We start from the raw sequence: 19,481 nt of genomic DNA on the forward strand, positions 1-19,481 counted from the left end.
ATGCTGAGCCTTGTAAACTGGTGTAATCCCCTTCGTATGGGAACACTTTTGAAAACAGAGCAAGCAAAATGCTGCCTTGACTGACGACTGTTCCACGCAGCCCGGCACAGCATGGCTTGCTCGTTTTTTGTTCCACGGTGGGACACCGTGTGCTTACTGTGAACAGGTGCTCCTAATCCTTCATCACCTGCTCAAATTGTGTAGTTTGCGGGTTACTGCTCAACGTGCTTTAGGAGGATCAAGAGCAGTGTGCAGAAATTGCAGCAGCTCACACCCACAAAGAATGATTTTGGACTGCCTGTTTATTGCGGGCAAGGTCCCTGAGCAGGGAACATCAGCAGCTTGCAAATTTCTCAGGGATTTCTCTGAGTTTTCAGCACATCTTCCAAGCTCCTGAAATGCCAAAAAAGGCCAGTAATTCAAATTCTATAGACCGAGGCCTAAAGACACAGTTCAGGAGTAAAGAGAAGCCCAGCTCTGCTGCAGTGTAAATGATCACTGAAAGAGTCCCTCTCAGAGGGAGAGAATTAGTTCCTTCTGCCGTTGCAGCAAACCACAAGTCTGCCACTGCATCCAAGCTATGCTTTGTGCTGTCCCTGTAAACCAGCAATTAGCCTGCGGAACTCATTGCCAGAGGATATAGGAATTGCTGCGACTTTAGGTGGTTGTAAAAGTGCATGGAAGACAGGCCCGTGGCTCACAGCCACGGCAACAAAATGGAACTTTCATGTTCAGAGGCACTCTCTCTCTCTGAATGCCAGTGCCTGGAGGGGGGCAGGAGTAGGGGGAGGCTTTAACTGTCAGGCTTGCAGGCCTTCTGGGGACAATTGGTTGGCCGCTGTGTGGAACAGGATGCTTAACTAGGCCGCTAGTTCGTCTGGTGTAGCATGGCTGCTCTCAGGTTCCAAGGATTCCAGGAGTTTAAGACCAGTTTGGAATCCTGAATACCAGGGAAGAGTCCAGTAGCACCTTTAAGACTAACCAACTTTATTGTAGCATCAGCTTTTGAAAACCACAGCTCTCTTCGTCAGATGCATCGTCAGCTTTCGAGAACCACAGGTCTTTTTGTCAGATGCATCGTCAGCTTTGGACAACCTCAGCGCTCTTCATCAGATGCATCTGACAAAGAGACCTGTGATTCTCAAAAGCTGACGCTGTCAGACAAAGAGAGCTGTGGCTCTCGAATGTTTATGCTACAATAAAGTTGGTTAGTCTTAAAGGTGCTACTGGACTCTTTATTATTTTGCAACTACAGACTAACACAGCTAACTCCTCTGGATCGCTGAATAACAGGGAAAGTATAAACCACAGTTTGCCAGTGTGCAGGCAACAATAAAAGCATAACTAACTAGACTGTTACTCACAAGGCATGTTTGTTCAACCGCGGCTACAGCTGCTTCTGGGCTTGCTGGAATAGTCCTAAGACACAGTTTGCCATGACATCCGAGGAATGTCAAGGCACACAAAATCCAACACAAAAACCACAGGGCAGTTTTTCAGATCGCCAGCTCCATCAGCCCCTCCTCCCTTGACTCCAGCAGAGGAACTCAACACACACCAAAAACCAAAACACTTGGGCCGAACACTTACCCTCGTTGAACTCACGGCTGAGCTCGTGATTGGGGCACCGTTTCACCACTTCGGTGACGTGCTCGGCTTTTTTGTACACCGGCATGGCCCGGATGACAGCACCCTGAGGTGGGGGGGTCATCACCTTGATCTGGATGGGGCACGTCTTGGCGATCTGGCAGTACAACTTCTTTAGTTCGGTTGAGTACTATGGAAAAAGAAGAAATGCCGCATCAAAGAACTGCTGCAAAGGGAAGGAGCCCTTGAGATGAACCCTAGACCTTTGGCTGGGAGGTGTGGAGCGCAACCAGGATTCCCAATATTGTGTAGCATTTCAGTCTCTCACTCCTCGCACACAAAACACAGATAGAACTTCAGTCAGTGTCTCACTTTTTTTAAAAATAGAAGTTTTATTTAAAAGAAATGAAAATAGAAAGTGCATAACAAAAGATTATGCAACCACGACATTACAATTGAATTGAGACTCATACAAACATATAAACAGTACATTTGGAATTAGTTTAAGACTTACACAAGCACTGTTTTAAAATTACATTCAACTAATACAAAAATACACTCAAAATTTGCCATGACTGAACGTAAGTATATAATGGCTCTCCTTCCCCCTCTTTGGTTATTTATACTTGTATATACACTATATCAACTTTTTGATTGGTCATTTCCCTATGTTTTATCTTCTTAACTTTATCCTAAGTTACCTTAATTAATGTTAGTTTCTGCCTAAGTAGTCAAAGAAATCCTTCCATTTCCCCAAAAATTTGGCTATTTATTGTGTAGGTAAGTAGTTAATTTGACCATTGATGTGTGTTCAGAAATCTTATCTCTCCACTCTGACACATCAGGACATGTGTCTGTTTTCCATTGTGCTGCATTTAGCACTCTCGCTGCTGTCACCATGTAACGGAAAAGGTCTCCCCGTTCTTTTCTAGCCTTAGTTGGTAGAATGTTTAGGAGCATATTTTTTGGATTTTGCTCCAATCTGAATTTGAGAATCTTCTACATCTCTTCATGTATCTTCATCCAGTATTTTCGCATTCTCTTACAGGACCACCACATATGGTAAAACGTTGCATCTGTGCTTTGACATTTCCAACAGTGTCCACTATAATCCTTACTAACTCTCGCAATGTCTTTGGGGGTAGTGTACCATCCAAAGAACATTTTATACCAATTCTCTCTTTGTAACTGACAGCCTGTAAATTTTATGCCCTTCGTCCACAGATCTTCCCATAGGTTCATCGAAATAGTTTCTCCAAAATTTTCCACCCATTTTATCATACAGGTTTTGACTTGCTCCGTTTCTCTGTTGTATTGTGATAAAACTTTGCAGATTTTCCTTAGGAGATGTTTAAAATCTCCAGATATTAACAGTTCAGATTCTGTTTTTTCTCTCAACCTACCGCCTTCTTTAAGAATTTGTTCTTTTAGTCTTACAGTAAAGAGTCCAGTGGCACCTTTAAGACTAACCAACTTTATTGTAACATAAGCTTTCAAGAGCCACAGCTCTCTTCGTCAGATGCATCGTCAGCTTTCGAGAGCCACAGCTCTCTTCGACAGATGCATCTGATGAAGAGAGCTGTGGTTCTCGAAAGCTTATGCTACAATAAAGTTGGTTAGTCTTAAAGGTGCTACGGGACTCTTTACTATTTTGCGACTACAGACTAACATGGCTAACTCCTCTGGATATACTTCTTTTAGTCTTGATACTGTTTGGTGATATATGAGCCATGGGATGTTTTTACCTGATGTCTCACTTTTTTAACACAAGCAACCACACCTCCCCTCCCTCACTGTGTCACAGCCTCCACCTGCTCGTGTAATTTGCCATGCTGAATTATATTGCAATTCTGCACTTCGACTCCCAACAGTGACTAGACAAAAGCCCACCTGCCCCTGGAAGCGTACTGGTTAGACTCTAAGGAGATTGGCACCATACTCATCATTCAAGAAAAGCCGCGAGGGTCAGCAAGACAGACGATTCCTCGTCCTTGGGATCTCCCCTCCCTGTTCTGATTGCATCCTCAAAGCCAGGCCAAACAGGTGGGTCTTGCCATAGGACAGTGACTGAATATGGACTTTGGAGAATCTACAGTAGAAAGGAGTTCTCGGGGGGGGGGACCAACCACATATTCTGCCTGCTCTTCACACTCTTGCTGATCTACGTGGTGTTGTTACTGCAGAGTCAGTGATGAATTTCAGGGGAGTGTAAACATACACAAGAAAAGCAATCTATGGGGTGCGATCTATGGGGTGGGGGCTCAGCTGTCTAGGGGTTTGGAAGAGACAGGACCAAGCATTTTGAAGTTTGCTCATCAGAGTTTGCCCCTTGGCACACTGGTAGAAGCAGGGCTTTGCAAATGCGACTGCTTTCAAGAGAGATCCCGAATGCCTTTGGAACGCTGCAACCTGCATATATCACACCACCACAAACAACGTTGGTCTGCTCTGCTCATTAGCATCACTTGTTCTGCATCTTCCAGTTCCAGTCATAGGGACAGATATGTGGTGGGGGCCTGGAGCTCTGCCCTGAGTTTTGGCAAATGTGTTCAGCTACACTTCTGGCTTCTAGGATGAGGCTGCATCTGCCCCCCCCTCTCCAATACATCCCACTTGGAGGAGTGGAACTGAAGAAAGGGGCCCTGCTTGGATCCTTTTTTTTAGCCAGTGGGCACATTGGGATAAAGGTTCTCTCCTTAGATCGCCATCCAAGACCGTGCGCCGACTCCGGACAAGTGTAATGGCAGAGCCACCCATGGATGCAGAGGGAACGGAAGTGTAGCTCCCTGAACCCCCCTTTGGGCCTGCCAGTGACTCATTCTGCACTGGCCAAACTTTCTGAAACTGGGCAAAGACATTTTCTGGCCAATGAAAAGGAGAATCATAGAATTATAGATGCAGAGGAGTCAGCCATGTTAGTCTGTAGTAGCAGAATCAAAAAGAGTCCAGTAGCACCTTTAAGACTAACCAACTTTATTGTAGCATAAGCTTTCGAGAATCACAGTTCTCTTCGTCAGATGCATGGAGGGCAAGAAGAAACTGGTCAGATATATAGGTAAAGAGGGGAGGGGGGAGTAGATCAGAAGCTACTGTTTGCATCTACTCCTCCCTCCCCTCTCCACCTATATATCTGACCAGTTTCTTCTTGCCCTCCATGCATCTGACGAAGAGAACTGTGATTCTTGAAAGCTTATGCTACAATAATGTTGGTTGGTCTTAAAGGTGCTGCCGGACTCTTTTTGATTTTGCATAGAATTATAGAATCATATGGTTGGAAGGGTCTTCCTAGGGAATTCACAATTACCCCCCCTCCCCAGTGACCCCTGCTCCATGGCCAGAAGATGGCAAAACACCGTCAGGATCCCCGGCCAAACTGGCCTGGGGAAAATTGCTTCCTGACCCCAAGGGGGCAATCGGCCTTACCCTGGGCATGTAAGGAGGGGTCACGAGAATCCAGTCCTGCAGGCTGAAGTGGTCGGCCACCCCTGCCTTACTAACCTAGTTATTTCTCACATGTTTTCAAACTCCAAAAGGAGTAGAAACTTGTTAAAAATAGGAAGAAAGAGTTTAACGCTAAGATCTGGATCAAAGTCTTTTCCTGCAGTTGGACTCAACCGTCCTGGTCATAAGGCACGGCTAGCCAGGACAGGCTTCATGGAACCAAGCCTCCCCGAGGAAGAGAGCCCTTTCAAAAGAAAAGAAAGCACACACGTTGCCTGTTGGCTCGACAGTGGCCCGTAAGCGCTCTGCTCCTGGGCTCGAGACCAATTGCTCACACAATGGAGCTGCAGGAACGCACATGTTACTGAAGCAAATTTGCCCATCACATCCTGTCCGGACAACGAGAGCTTGGCAGAAAAGTGAGGGAGGTGGGTGGTAACGTGGCACTCGAAGGGATTAGGGGTGGATATTCAAGAGGGAGAAAGAGCCGGGTGGGTGGAACGGGCGAGAAACCACAGATCAGGGAAATGAAAAGAACAGAATATTAAAATAAATAAATAACTATTGAAAGAATTACCACCTCCTCTGTCCCTTCTCTAAAAAGGCGGCCTCCCCTCCCCGCAACACGCACCTTCCCACCCACCCCCCAGTGCCCCAGAGATTTTAGGTCATCACAGTACACAGGACTGTGCAGATTTCTAAAACCCTCTTTACAAAGTGACAATGTCAGATTGTGCAATCTTTTCTTTTTCATGCCTGCAGGCTACGGATTATGCAGACAAAGGATTTACACAGCCTGCGGAAACCGGAGCGTGCCAGGCCATTTGAAAAAACAGAGAGAACGCCAAATTGCGACACTCAAAGCAAACAGCACGTTGCTTGAAAAAGGCTCTCCTTGAAGAATCGTCTTCTTTTAAAAATTCTCATTAGACAGCTCTCTGCACTGAAGAGAATGCGGCTCATAAAACTCCAAGACTGTGGAGCTCTGTGGAACTGAAAAGCTGGCAGAGCCAGCTAAGGAAAGCACACGGGGAAAGGGCATTCGGGACCCCCAACCCAGTATCTTGTTCCCAACAGTGAATATCTGAAGGCTCTCTTCCCCCCATTGCCACTGGAATTTGCATTCACGTGGCCAGGGCCGTACCATTGCAACCTGGAACTGGGGATTTTAAGGGGGTTAAAAGAACTTGGTTAACAGGTTCTCTGAATACCAGTTGCTTTGGAACTGGTATAGGGTTGCCAGCCTCCAGGTGGTGGCTGGAGTTCTCCCGGAATTACAACGGATCTCCAGGCCACAGAGACCAGTTCCCCTGGAGAACATGGCTGCTTGGGAGGGTGGGCTCTTATGGCATTATAACCAGCTGAGGTCCCTCCCCTCCCCCCTCTCCAGGATTCATCACCCAAATCTCCTGGAATTTCACAACCTGGAACTGGCAACCATAACCACAAGGGCTTTTTTGTTGATGTACTTCCAAAAGGGTGGGAGGGAAAATGGAGATAGATCCAAGACCAGTAGCACCTATGAATGAATGAAACCCTGCCCTGAAGTCATTGTTGACTTATGGCGACACCTGGCAGGGTTTTTATGTCAAGAGACTAACAAGACTTACAAAATGTGTGATAAGGTATGAGCTTTCATGAGTCACAGCTCATGGTATCTGAAGAAGTGAGCTGTGGCCCATGAAAGCTCATACCCTACCACAAATTTTGTTAATCTTATAGGTGCTACTGGACTGTGGCTCTTCATTCTCTCTCTCTCTCTCTCTCTCTCTCACACACACACACACACAGATTGTGCATCAAGTATTTTGAGGGAAAAAAGGCTTTCAACTTTAAAACTGGACCTTCATCCCAATGGTCCCAGTTTAATATGTACACAAGAGGGCCTGACATTATCCAGATGAAAACAGCTGGCGGGGTTGTGGCTTCTCTTTGCAGGGATGGCAGAGTTTAGCACAGGCCAAAGCTTCCGACTCTGAAGGTCGCAGCCCAGAATTCGGAAGCCCATCTTGAACATGACACTTCTTTACGGCTTTGACATACCGTTCCATTTCATTTATTAACAGGTGCGTCTATACAGCTCACAGGGTTTTAGACAAAACAAAGTATTTTGATGTACATCATTTTAAATTAAGGTTTTGAAAATCTCCATGTTCTTCACAACACACTTGTGGGAAAAAGTAGATTTCTGATATGGTGGCCAGAATTTCAGATCTCGCCGTTGAAAGATCTGCAGTCAAGAACATTAATGAAGCTTGGCTAACCTTCACGGACATTTGTACCATGGGGTACCACCACAAACCCGATAGAATCAAACAGAATCACAAGGACTATATTTTTTTTCAGTTTTTTTCAGTAAAGATTTAATTCTAAGCCATTTCAGCAATAGAGAGGCCAGGCGTGTGTTTGTTAGTTTTTTCAAATTCATTAATGCGTAACATGGAAGAGATGAGCGTGAATGTGGCATTTTCCAAATTGGTTATTCAATGCGGACGGGAAACAGGTTTCTTCCCCTGCTTCCCCACAGCTTTGTGGTGCATTCATGCACCTCCCAGGATTTCCCTGGCTTTTCTCTGATCTTTCCCAAAACTGCTTTGCTGTGCAATTCTGGGAAAGATCACAACATGGTCTGGATGGCTGCCATGCGGGAGGGGAAGTTCAGATTTTCCTCCTCTGGCCCACTAAGCAGACATTTCCCGCTCATGAGTTTTTTAAACATTGTTTTTACATTGGCAATTGAACATCGTTACTTACAACAATCTGTGTATCAGGCTGTCTGAATTCCCAGCTTTCGTTTTTTTAAGAAGGAAATCTCTAGCCCCTTTCGCTGTGGAGATATAAGCAGAAAGGCACACCTCTGCAACAAAAGGGACTAGAGATGCTCTACCACTGAGCTGCAGCCCCTCCCATGGAGAAGCCAGAGTCCATCTAAGGACCTTCTATGTATTGTCGAAGGCTTTCACGGCCGCAGAACGATGGTTGTTGTGGGTTTTCCGGGCTGTATTGCCGTGGTCTTGGCATTGTAGTTCCTGACGTTTCGCCAGCAGCTGTGGCTGGCATCTTCAGAGGTGTAGCACCAAAAGACAGAGATCTCTCAGTGTCACAGTGTGGAAAAGGTGTTGGCAGGTCATTTGTATCTACTCAGGAGGGGTGGGGTTGAGCTGAGTCATCCTGTAAGAGTTTCTGTAAGGACCTTCTGTTGGACAGTCAAGAAGGGGGTTGTCATAGATCCAGAGAAGTTAGCTGTGTTAGTCTATAGTTGCAAAATAGCAGAGTCCAGTAGCACCTTTAAGACTAACCAGCCTTGTTGTAGCGTAAGCTTTCGAGAACCACAGCTCTCTTTGTCAGCTTCTTCATCAGAGGCATCTGACAAAGAGAGCTGTGATTCTCAAAAGCTTACGCTAAAATAAAGTTGGTTAGTCTTAAAGGTGCTACTGGACTCTACTATTTTCCTATTCCAGCCATTCACTCCAGGGCACTTTCAGATGCCCGCCAGCAGCCTGACTTGCCTACAGCTACCAATTGCTCCCCCTCCTAAACGCAGCGTGAGATCTGGACCATGCAGGCAGGAAGAGAAAGGGTGGAGCGGAAGGGTGCACCATTGGCCCGTTCGGTCGCTGCCAAGTATGATTCAGTGGTTAATAGGAACAGGAGTTCACTAAAGCAGCCCAGCCCAGAGGAGCAGGCTGGGAGGATTTCTTGGGGCGGACGAGGTGGTGGTGGTGGTGGTGGTGTTTCAGCTGCACCAGGAATGCTGCTACCCAAGCCAAGAAGACAGTTTCAGGAAGGTAGCCATGCTAGTCTGCAGTAGAACAGCAGGATTTGAGTCCAGTAGCACCTTAGAAACCAATAAGGGCCCTGTAGCTGAAGAAGGGACTCTCGAATGCTCACACCCTGAAAATCTTGCTGGCGTCTAAGGTGCCACTGGACTCGAATACTGCTGTTCTACTGCAGACGAACATGTATTCCTATCTGAAGAAGGGAGCTGTGACTCTCGAATGCTCACACCCTGAAAATCTTGCTGGCGTCTAAGGTGCCACTGGACTCGAATACTGCTGTTCTACTGCAGACGAACATGTATTCCTATCTGAAGAAGGGAGCTGTGACTCTCGAATGCTCACACCCTTAAAATCTTGCTGGTGTCTAAGGTGCCACTGGACTCCAATCCAGCTACCCAAGCCCACCAGTCTTGGAAACAGAAGGGACTAAGAAATTCCTCTGCGTTTTCTCTTTGGCATTCAAGTACTCTGCAGCAGGCCCAAATAGGCAGTCTTCAGGGAGACTGCAGAGAATAGGACTCCAGAACTTCAATAATAATATGGTTTACAAGAACAAGATGGGATGGGGGGGAGCAGCAATGCTGTGCCCGTCGCCCTGCCCACACCACCTGCCCAGATCGACAGACCATATTACATACTCTTGGCACCCCGGTTGGTAATTCAGCCTCCTCTCGTGCACACCTCTTGCCAGCCAGCATCAGCTCACACCTGCCTGATTTCTCAACCAGCCAGTCCCTTCCATTGACCCACCTTCTCCTTAAGGTGCATCAAAAGTTTTTCAAAGTCCACACGTACGACATTTTTTAAAGGAAGACTCTTTACAAAATCTTCTTCTCGGTTCTCTGAGCGCTGTCAATTTTGGAATACAAAGACACAACTGGAATGTGGGTTTTGCTGGATTTTAATTGATACCCTTTCATATTATATTGTTTTTATTTTGTAAGCCACTTTGGAGCCTCCTGGAGAGGCGACATTACAATTTTCTAAAAAATTTTTTTAAAAAAACCCCTAAGACAACCCTACCTCAGTGCCAGGTTTATTTATTGAAAAGATGAATGTTCAAGGAACATTTTCTCCTTTCCAATTATCCATGGCTTCCCATCCACGTGTTGTCCTTAAAGCAAATAATGAGAGTGGTATTAACAACTCTCGGGGAGTTACACACCATTTGCAGAGCACTATCAATAAAATGAGTCCTCTCTGTCCCAAGGAACTTGCAACCAAAACAGACACACAAAAGGAACAGTACACAGGGGCTGCCAACCACCAGGTGGAGTCTGGAGACCTCCCAGAATTACAAGTGAACCCAGACTACAAAGACCAGAGCTCCTGGAGAAAACAGCTGCTTCGGAGGGTGAACTCTATGGCAAAGATGCGTCCCTTTTCCAAACCCTGCCCTCCCCCACCATCCATCCCCAAATCTCCAGGGATTTCTCATCCCAGGGTTGGCAATGCTACTCTACATGTCCCAGTAAGGACAAGGTTGCAGCTCCAGCCTGGGAAATCTCTGGAGATTTGGGAGGGTGGAGCCTGGATAGGGCATGGTTTTGGGAAGGGAAGAGTCAGAGAGTCCGCCTTCCAGAGCAACCATTTTCTCCAGGGTCGTAGATCCAGAGGAGTTAGCTGTGTTAGTCTGTAGTTGTAAAATAGCAAAGAGTCCAGTAGCTCCTTTAAGGCTAACCAACTTTATTGCAGCATAAGCTTTCGAGAACCACAGGTCTCTTTGTCTGAAAGGTGCTACTGGACTCTTTACTATTTTTTCCAGGGGAAGCTGATCTCTATGGCCTGGAGATCAGCTGTAATTCTGGGAGATCTCCAGCCACCACTTGGAGGTTTGCAACCCAAGGAAGGACCCAAGTATAAATTAAGAACATGCCAGGACCCAGGAGACATGTGGAACCAGCAGTAACGCCAACAGCCCTCCACTCATACCCTTTCTCTGCATATGAGATCATGTGGGTGAGAGGAAATGAGGATTCTGCCCCTTCTGTGCTCACACCCTTGGGAGCTGGTTCACATTCATCCACACATAATGCTATTTTAAGGGTCGTGTCAGGTCACACCTTAAACGCAAGCTGGGTTGGGGGGAACCCAGCTTGCATGTAGCGTAGCATCTATTCAGACCCTCTGTCTGTCCCATCTCTTGGATTGCAACATCGGAGCTGGTCTCTTTTTGCTGCTCGCCTTTCCTGGGAGCGTCTACCAGAAGTTGTTTGTAAAGCTTCAGGATGGCCCATGAAACTGCTTTATATATTTTCAGGCCTTTGCAAATTGCCGATCTTCTCGGCAATCAAGCAAGTGCGCGAGACCTGATACTTAAAACCAGGGCCCTTTTTACACTACTAACCTGCTTTCGTAACGTTGCGAAACGTGCGAAAACGCGGAAGATAGCGTCTTCTCGCAAGAGTTTTGCGCGATGTTGCACAAAACTCTCGCGAGAAGACGCTATCTTCCGCGTTTTTCATGCGATGCTTTTCGTGCGAAGGGCCCAGGACAGTAAGGACAACTTCTGTGTTCTACATTGCTTTTTCATAACCGTGTTGGAAACCTTCGATGTGGATTTATTCGGACAGCACTGCTGTAAGACACCTTAAGCAGGGTGCGAAAAGGTAGCGTAAGCCTCTTTCCATAAAGGCTATTGCAATCACCAACCCCACCGAAATGTGATTCATCAGCAAAACCCATGAAAAAGACCATCCAAGAAGGAAGTCAGTGGTGGGGTTGGTGACTGTGCTAGCCTTTATGGAAAGAGGATCTCATTGGGTGCAGAAATTTGGGCCGACACCAAGAAAACAAGTCTTAACCCATGACTGACCTCACCCCAAGCAGACCAGCCGCCCTCCCCGGGCTTTAGCTGAGCTTCCAACATGGAAGCCCTTAGCATGTCAAGTCCCCCTCCCACCCAAGCATTCCCTGAAGGTCTTGACGGAGCTTCTGGACATCTTTTCTGCTCGGTTCTTCTGTGGCTGTTTTGAGAACTCCCAAGGAAGTATTTGGGCAGCTTTTAAAGAAACCATCAGTTGCAGAGCAAAAGGAAAAAAAGGCCCATCAACAGGAGGGAAGAACTTTAAAAAAAAAAGTTGTCTAAGAATTGGTATGAAAATTAATTGTCAGGTGGGTAGCTGTTTCAGTCTGTAGCAGCACACACAAAAAAATTGAGTCCACTCAAGCCCAAGCGCACTTTGTCAGATACCAATGACGGTGAGCTTTTGGCTCACGGAAATTTTTAAATCCAGAGGAGTTAGCCGTGGTAGTCTGTAGTCGCAAAATAGTAAAGAGTCCAGTAGCACCTTTAAGACTAACCAACTTTATTGTAGCATAAATTTCAAGAACCACAGCTGTCTTCATCAGATGCCTCATCAGCTTTCAAGAGCTGTGGTTCCTGAAAGCTGATGATGCATCCGACGAAGAGAGCTGTGGTTCTCGAAAGCTGACGATGCATTTGATGAACATAAGAGAAGCCATGTTGGATCAGGCCAATGGCCCATCCAGTCCAACACTCCATGTCACACAGCGGCCAAAAACCAGGTGTCCTCAGGAGGTCTGCCAGTGGGGAAGGGACACTAGAAGCCCTCCCACTGATTGCCCCCCCCAAACAAAGAGAGCTGTGGTTATTGAAAGCCTATGCCACAATAAAGTTGGTTAGTCTTAAAGGTGCTACTGGACTCTTTACTATTTTGGAAGCTTTTAAGTGTGGAAAATTTTGTTGGTCTTGAAGGTGATACTGGACTCAAACATTAATTTAAACACAGTAAAGATGGACCACTTTCTGAAGACAAGATGGCTGGGGAAGCAGCCGTGCAGTTTCTGGAGACACGGAAGATAGTCACAACAGTTGTCCATAATAAGAACTGACACACGCCAGATCTTTGGCCTACAGACGTCGGGTTAGAAGCTTCTTTCACTCCCCGCCAAACAATTTTGGGAATCTGCAGTCAGCTTGCTCCCCCTCTTTTCCCCAGACTCCGTCTCCTTGCCAGAAATGGCCCCGAACCAGGCAGGATGAGCTATGAAAATCCTTCCTTGGAGCTCGACGGAGAGCCTGAGCCAAAGGCCGCCTGTTGCCACCTGTCAGTTGTGGGGATTAATTACCTGAGCGAGAGCTGGGAGCGGCGCATTCCTCTCCAGGCCGCGCCCACAGATGTTGACATCAGGCATGCTGGGGGGGGGGGCAAGAGCCGTGCTGCCACAAACCGCAAGAGGGGAGCTGGGGGTGGGGAAGCTCCATGCGGTGGACTGGGAAGGGGAAACTTTTACGGTGCGCACGCCACAAGCAGCCGATATGTGGAGGAATGTGTCACCTGCCTTCCTGCGTCCCCCCAGGGCAGGGGCACGGCTCCTACAGGTGGACTGGAAGAAGAGGGCAGCTCCTCGGCAATCCTCGCAGGCCCCTCTGAGGTCAGGGCAGGTCCAAGGAAGCGGCCAAGCAGGGTAGAGACGCATAGCCTCCAGGTGCCAATTCAGAGAGCATGTGGGATAATTCTTCCTTGGAATCTTTCCCTCTGAAGTTTCTCCCCATGCACGACACCACATCTCCTGTCTGGCCCTTCCAGCGGCTGGATTTTTTTTTTTTTTTTTTACTAACTGCAACTTCCATTTGGCTCATCACTCAAAAAAGGCAAGGGAAAGAAAAACGAAACAGGGGGAAAAGGAGGCAACGGGAGGGTCGAATTAGGAACGCACGGCTTGATTTTGCACTGAGATTTGCACTCACATGATGTCTTGTTCAAATTGGGCAGCTACACCTGCAAAGAAGCTATGCAGCACGGCTGGAAGCTACAGTTGCCAAGTCCAGTTTGGGAAATTTCTGGAGATTCCGGGGCAGAGTATGGGAAGGAAGGGGTTTGCGGAGGGACCTCATACGGGCATAATGCTACAGAGTCCACCCTCAAAAGCAGTCATTCAGGGAAACTGTCATTTGGAGATCAGTTATAATTTGGGGAAATCTTCAGGACCCACCTGGAGGTTGGTAACTCAATGGCTGCCCAGTTTAAATGTGATGCTGTGAGAGTGCAAAGACGCGAATTCAGATTAGGCCTAAGAAGAAGAGTCAGCAGCGGCGGCGAAGAAAAAAGGGTCCACCGAGGTCAGCATTCTGATAGCAGCCCCATTTCTCACCTACGAGGCAGCCCCACTGAAGCTGGACTGCAGGCAGGGAGGCTCACGGGGAATAATTAAAAAAAAAATCCATGCCCACTGAAATCTAGGAGGTTGGGGATGAGGCCAAACTAGAGCTTCTCCCTGCAATACACTAATTTGTCCATGCACAGGAAAAGTGTTTCTGGAGAAGCATTCCACCACGCCACCTGCAGTCGTAAAAGCTCCAGTCATTCACAAGGTGACTCTCACATCAATTATAAGCAAGGCACCTCAGGGAAGGTCCGAGGAAAGGAGGATGTATGTCTCCATTCCCCCCCCCCGCCAGCAGTTCTCAAGAACTGATTGACAGAGACTTGCTGGCTCTCTGAACACATAATCTTCCTGCACGCATGCACAGTAGCTGGCCAGAGAGATATTCTTGTTGTCAGTTTATCGCCTCCTCTTCTTATCCTGCAGCAATGAGTTCCGGAGGTTAAACTACTCTGTTTGAACCATGACATCATGTTTTTGTGTCTGCATTGAACAATTTCTTCACGGTTACTCTAATCCCGTTACTCCTCTGTCATTAGGCTTCTGAAGGACTCCCGAGTTCCATCTGGTGTCAGGAAGATGTTTTGATCAACTGCTGGTTTTTCTGTTTCCGAGGGGAGGAGCCATTTCTGCTCATGACAGCAGCTCCAACTAGCATCGTTTTACGTTCACAACTCGTGTTCAGTAGTCTACACAGGAGGCTTACAGAGGCCATAAAGACCAGGTCTTGAAACCTCTTCCCCCAACATGCAGCCTGATGTGGCCACCAATTGCACTATTTCAAGCCAGTAAATTTCCTGCTGACTTCAAACACATCCCCCCCACCCCCCTTTCTGGCCCCAAACGTAAGAGGAGGGCAAGTCCCATCCGGTTGTGTCACAGCTTATCTGAAGAAGTGAGCTGTGACTCACAAAAGCTCACACCCTACCACTAATTTTGTTAGTCTTATAGGTGCTACTGGACTGTGGCTCTTTTCCACTGTATTCTTTTGGTTGGTCCAAATAAAAAAGCATTACTTTCTTTTTTATTTTGCTTTGGACCAATGCAGCTACCTACAACCGGCCGTCATGGTATAATTTTTTTCAACCCAAATGGATGTTTAAACGATTCGCAAGATGTTTAAATGATTCGCAAGAACTCAGCCTTCACTTTTTAAAAAAAATCATGTTTCTATCCCTCCGTGTTATGAAATGGGGGGGATCACTCACCTAAAAATCGTAATACATGAAAAGCAACAGAGACCCTCAAGGACAATAAAACTACTCAAGGACCTGAAACAATCGGGGAAGTGGAGGTGCTTAGCAGATTCTCAGCTCCCGGACCGGACGGAGAGCTCTCAGGGCAGCATCCGTCCGTGGCCACCAATTGCGCTATTTCAAGCCAGTAAATTTCCTGCTGACTTCAAACACATCCCCCCTCCCCCGCCCCACACTTCCAGCCCCAAACGTAAGAGGCGGGCAGGTCCCGTCAGGTTGCGCTTCAGAGCCACTGGCAGCTTCACCCCATTTCCTCACCAGCCCTGCAGGCTACCGTGGGAGAGGCAAGTCCCAACCAGGCACACAACGGCTCTCTAGCACCGCTCGGCGCCTCTGGTCTTGTCTCCGAGCGCACTCGGCAAGTAGCATCATGCTCTCCCTTCCTCTGGCCCAATTCATCTGCCGCGCACGCAAGGCAAGCCAGGCAGCCACTTCCAGCCTTCTTGGCTTTGATTGTGGAAGAAGAAACCCAAATGTACTCCCGACTGGGGCAAGGAATAGGCGGGGGGGGGGGGGCCCTAAAGCAAGGAAGGTTTTGAACACCAGTCCCGCTTAGACTTCTGCAGCTCCCAAAGGGGAAGAGGTGCATGAGCTGGGGGGGGGGGGTCACCTCTCTATCCCTTTAGCCCAAAGGCCCTTCCGGGCTTCCCTTGGGGCTGCTGGGACCTAAGGACAAGTCACGGCAAGCGGCTTCCACGGAAAGGCACAGACTTCCTCTTGAGCTGCTATGGCCAGATTCTAGGACTAGTTCTGTTGAAATCTTTCCTTCCCAGCTGCGGGCTCCTTTCCCATTGCACATGTTAGCAAAACAAGCCCTCTGACAGGTGAGTGGGTGAGCACCGAAAGGCACGAAAGGCTGGCAGGTGGACAGACCTCTTCAATCTCCAGAGAAGCCCTGGACCAGCGACCGAGAGCCCACAGACAGCTTGGCCGGGGCAGGCGTTAGGTGCAAACCACGGCGGGTTCAATCGAAGAGCAACCTAATTTGTGCACTGGCACATCACGGGGCCTGTGAAGCAGTAGGTGGAGAAGTCCCAGTTCAGGTCTTGCCACAGATGGGAGCTTGCTGGAAAGCCTTCAGGGGCAGTGCTGCATAGTGGTCAGAGTGCGGGACTAGCCCCTGCAGGAGCCACCTTGCAAATGGGCACGATCAACAACTGCCTCGATACATGCATCCTCTGTTGTAGCCCCCGCCCCCCCTCGTGTGGAATGGCTTGCCCAATGAGGCCAGGAAGCAATTTTCCCCAGGCCAGTTTGGCTGGGGATCCCGGGGGTGTTTTGCCATCTTCTGGGCATGGAGCAGGGGGCACTGGGTGTGTGGGGAGGGGAGGTAGCTGTGAATTTCCTGCACTGTACAGGGGGTTGGACTAGATGAGGAACAAAATAGAGGGGTTAAGTAACAACCTATATCTATATCTATATCTATATCTATATCTATATCTATATCTATATCTATATCTATATCTATATCTATATCTATATCTATCTATCTATCTATCTATCTATCTATCTATCTATCTATCTATCTATCTATCTATCTATCTATCTATCTATCTATCTATCTATCTATCTATCTATCTAGTGGATTGAGTGGAGGGCAAGTGAACAGGGAGAAATACACTTGCTGTTAAAGTGTCATTCGTCATGTGTAGCTTGGCCCTATATCTATATATATATATATATACACACACTTGTTTTTAATCTATATTGGTGCACATCTATAATAAATGCTCTCTAATATATATATATACCTATAATATATATATACCTATATATATGTGTGTGCGTGTGTATACATATACATATACATATACATATACATATACATATACATATACATAAAATAGATGTGCACCAATATAGATTAAAAACAAGTTTAAAACATAAGGCCTGAATGGCAGGCTACATATACATACTAAAACTTGCTAAAACATGTCAAAATACAGATGTTGGTACAGTGCAACGACCAACACAAATCCAGTAGGAAGTTCTAGCACTTGATAATGGACTATATTATATTGAAAAATTCCCCCTCCCCTTTTGTTACAGCTCTAGATAAAACACCAGGAGCATTGCATGATTGGTTTCTATATGTGTGGGTGTGTTTGATCATAAATTGTTCACAATTGACCACTGAGGAAGGCCTTAGGGCCGAAACATGTCTGGTCAGTTTTGTACTGTACCTTGGTCTATTTGTGTTGGTCATTGCACTGTACCATCATCTGTATCTTGAGATGTTTTAGCAAGTTTTAGAGTGTATATATATGTAGCCTGCCATTCAGGCCTTATGTTTTAAACTTGTTTTTAATCTATATTGGTGCACATCTATAATAAATACTCTCTAATATATCTATATCTATATCTATATATATATCTATCGATATATCTATATCTATATATATCTATATATATGTGTGTGTGTGTGTTCCCCTCCTTGTATGGGTTGAGTTTGTGGGGTTTCCCCCCCAACCCCGCCTTTTTTGTCCTTGCGGTTGGACTAGATGACCCTGGAGGTCCCTTCCAACCCTATGGATTCTATGAAGGCTTCCATGCATCTGTCATTTTGCAAACTATGCAAGACTGAATCATTCAGCAGGGCTTTTTTTTTTTTTTACAAAGGAAATAGGGCTGTACTGTTATAAAATGGTTCAAAAATATTATTTCATGAAGGGAAAGGGACTGTGGGCTATACTACTGCGTACAGTACAAACTATTTGTTGCTGTATGTACTACCCTGTATGTATTACCACCACCACTACCAGCACTACGTTTGCTGCATCATTTAACATGTCATGCTAATACTTAATGCTTCATTTCAGCTGTTTCAGATTTCTGCAATCCTAATCCTGTGTAAGATGCCATCAAATCGCAGCCGACTTATGGTTTTCAAGGCAAGAGACAGACGGAGGTGGTCGGCCATTGCCCGTGTCTGTGTAGCAACCCCAGAGTTCCTTGCAGGCCTCCCATCCAAACATTAACCAGGATTTGACCCTGCTTAGCTTCTGAGATCTGATGAGATCAGGCTCACCTGGGCTATCCAAGTCAGCGCATCCTAATTCTCGTACGTTGTTTATCGGCTATCCCATCTTGCTGACTGTATTGATTCTCACTGGGAAACTTGAGTCTGAGAGAGAATGGTGGCCCATAAGCAACATAAATCAAGCCAGTAAAAATCCTCACTCTGACATGAAATTGAGAGACCTTGGGACAGATACTTCCGCAGCCTCCCTCACGGGGTTGTTAGGACATAACAGTAGGGGAGAATCCCATATACCACTCAACTCCGGGCAGGAAGGGTGTCGTGGTTAAGAGCAGCAGGAGAGCCGGGTTTGATTCCCCACTCTTCCACTTGAAGCCAGCTGGGTGACCTTGAGTCAGTCACAGCTCTCTCAGAGCTCTCTCAGCCCCACCCACCTCACAGGGTGTTTTGTTGTGGGGATAATAATGACGTACTTTGTAAACCGCTCTGAGTGGGTGTTAAGTCATCCTGAAGGGCGGTATATAAATTGAATGTTGTTATAAAAATCTCCCCTCACGTCCTGCAATTTGGGGGTAACAAAGCTTTCTGACAGCGCGTTTCAAATGGGTAGCCATGTTCGTCTGTAGGGGAAGAGCAAGACTGGGGTCCAGTAGCACCTTAAAGACCCATTAGATTTCCAGGGTAGGAGCTTTTGTGAGCTCCCCTATTCAGCGAGAACGTCCATGAGGGAGGGGGAGCCAAGGAAGGCCTGAAGCCGCTGGGCCCGTTGGTGACCTTCACCCGCTTCATCTGGACCCACCCACAAACAGTTGGTCCTCAGGTAGCCAAATGCTCCCAACCTTATTTCTGTCGACTGCAACAAGAGAAGGCACTGCCAAGTACTAGCTGGGAGTTTGAGGCCTCAAAGTCCATTACGCCAGGACTTTACGTAGCTAGGAGTTTGGTTGCTCGTGAAGTTCAACCAGAGAAGGCACCCTTGGGGGCTCTCTCCACTCACGTTTGTCACAAATATGTGGTACGGTTTGGGGGCGGGGTAACAACAACAACATTCGATTTATATACCGCCCTTCAAGACAACAGTGCCCACTCAGTGCGGTTTACAAAGTATGAAAAAAGTGGTATGAAAGTATGAAAAAAGTAGTGAAAAAGTATGAAAAAGTAGTGAAAAAAGTGGGCACGTTCTTTGCACTTTCCCACAAGTACATAGCTTTTCAGGACTTGTGGATCCAAGGCGGAACTTGGACTGCTCGGAAGGCTTCCTACCAACTCCACCCAATGCCAAAGACGCTGCGGCCCTTGACTTGCTTC

At 47.0% G+C, this 19,481-nt stretch overlaps 1 protein-coding gene across 4 annotated transcripts in view; it reads right to left on the bottom strand.

The window, feature by feature from the left end:
* Positions 1 to 19,481, bottom strand: part of TP63 (tumor protein p63) — a 130,210-nt gene that overhangs the window by 39,314 nt on the left and 71,415 nt on the right. For all 4 annotated transcript variants that reach the window (XM_054982854.1, XM_054982853.1, XM_054982852.1 and 1 more), the window contains exon 3: positions 1,591 to 1,777. In XM_054982854.1, the coding sequence (XP_054838829.1) occupies positions 1,591 to 1,777 (187 nt within the window). The remainder of the gene's footprint in view (positions 1 to 1,590; positions 1,778 to 19,481) is intronic.

The sequence above is a fragment of the Eublepharis macularius genome, chromosome 6 (genome assembly GCF_028583425.1).
Source record: "Eublepharis macularius isolate TG4126 chromosome 6, MPM_Emac_v1.0, whole genome shotgun sequence".
In the NCBI taxonomy this organism is placed as follows: Eukaryota; Metazoa; Chordata; class Lepidosauria; order Squamata; family Eublepharidae; genus Eublepharis; species Eublepharis macularius.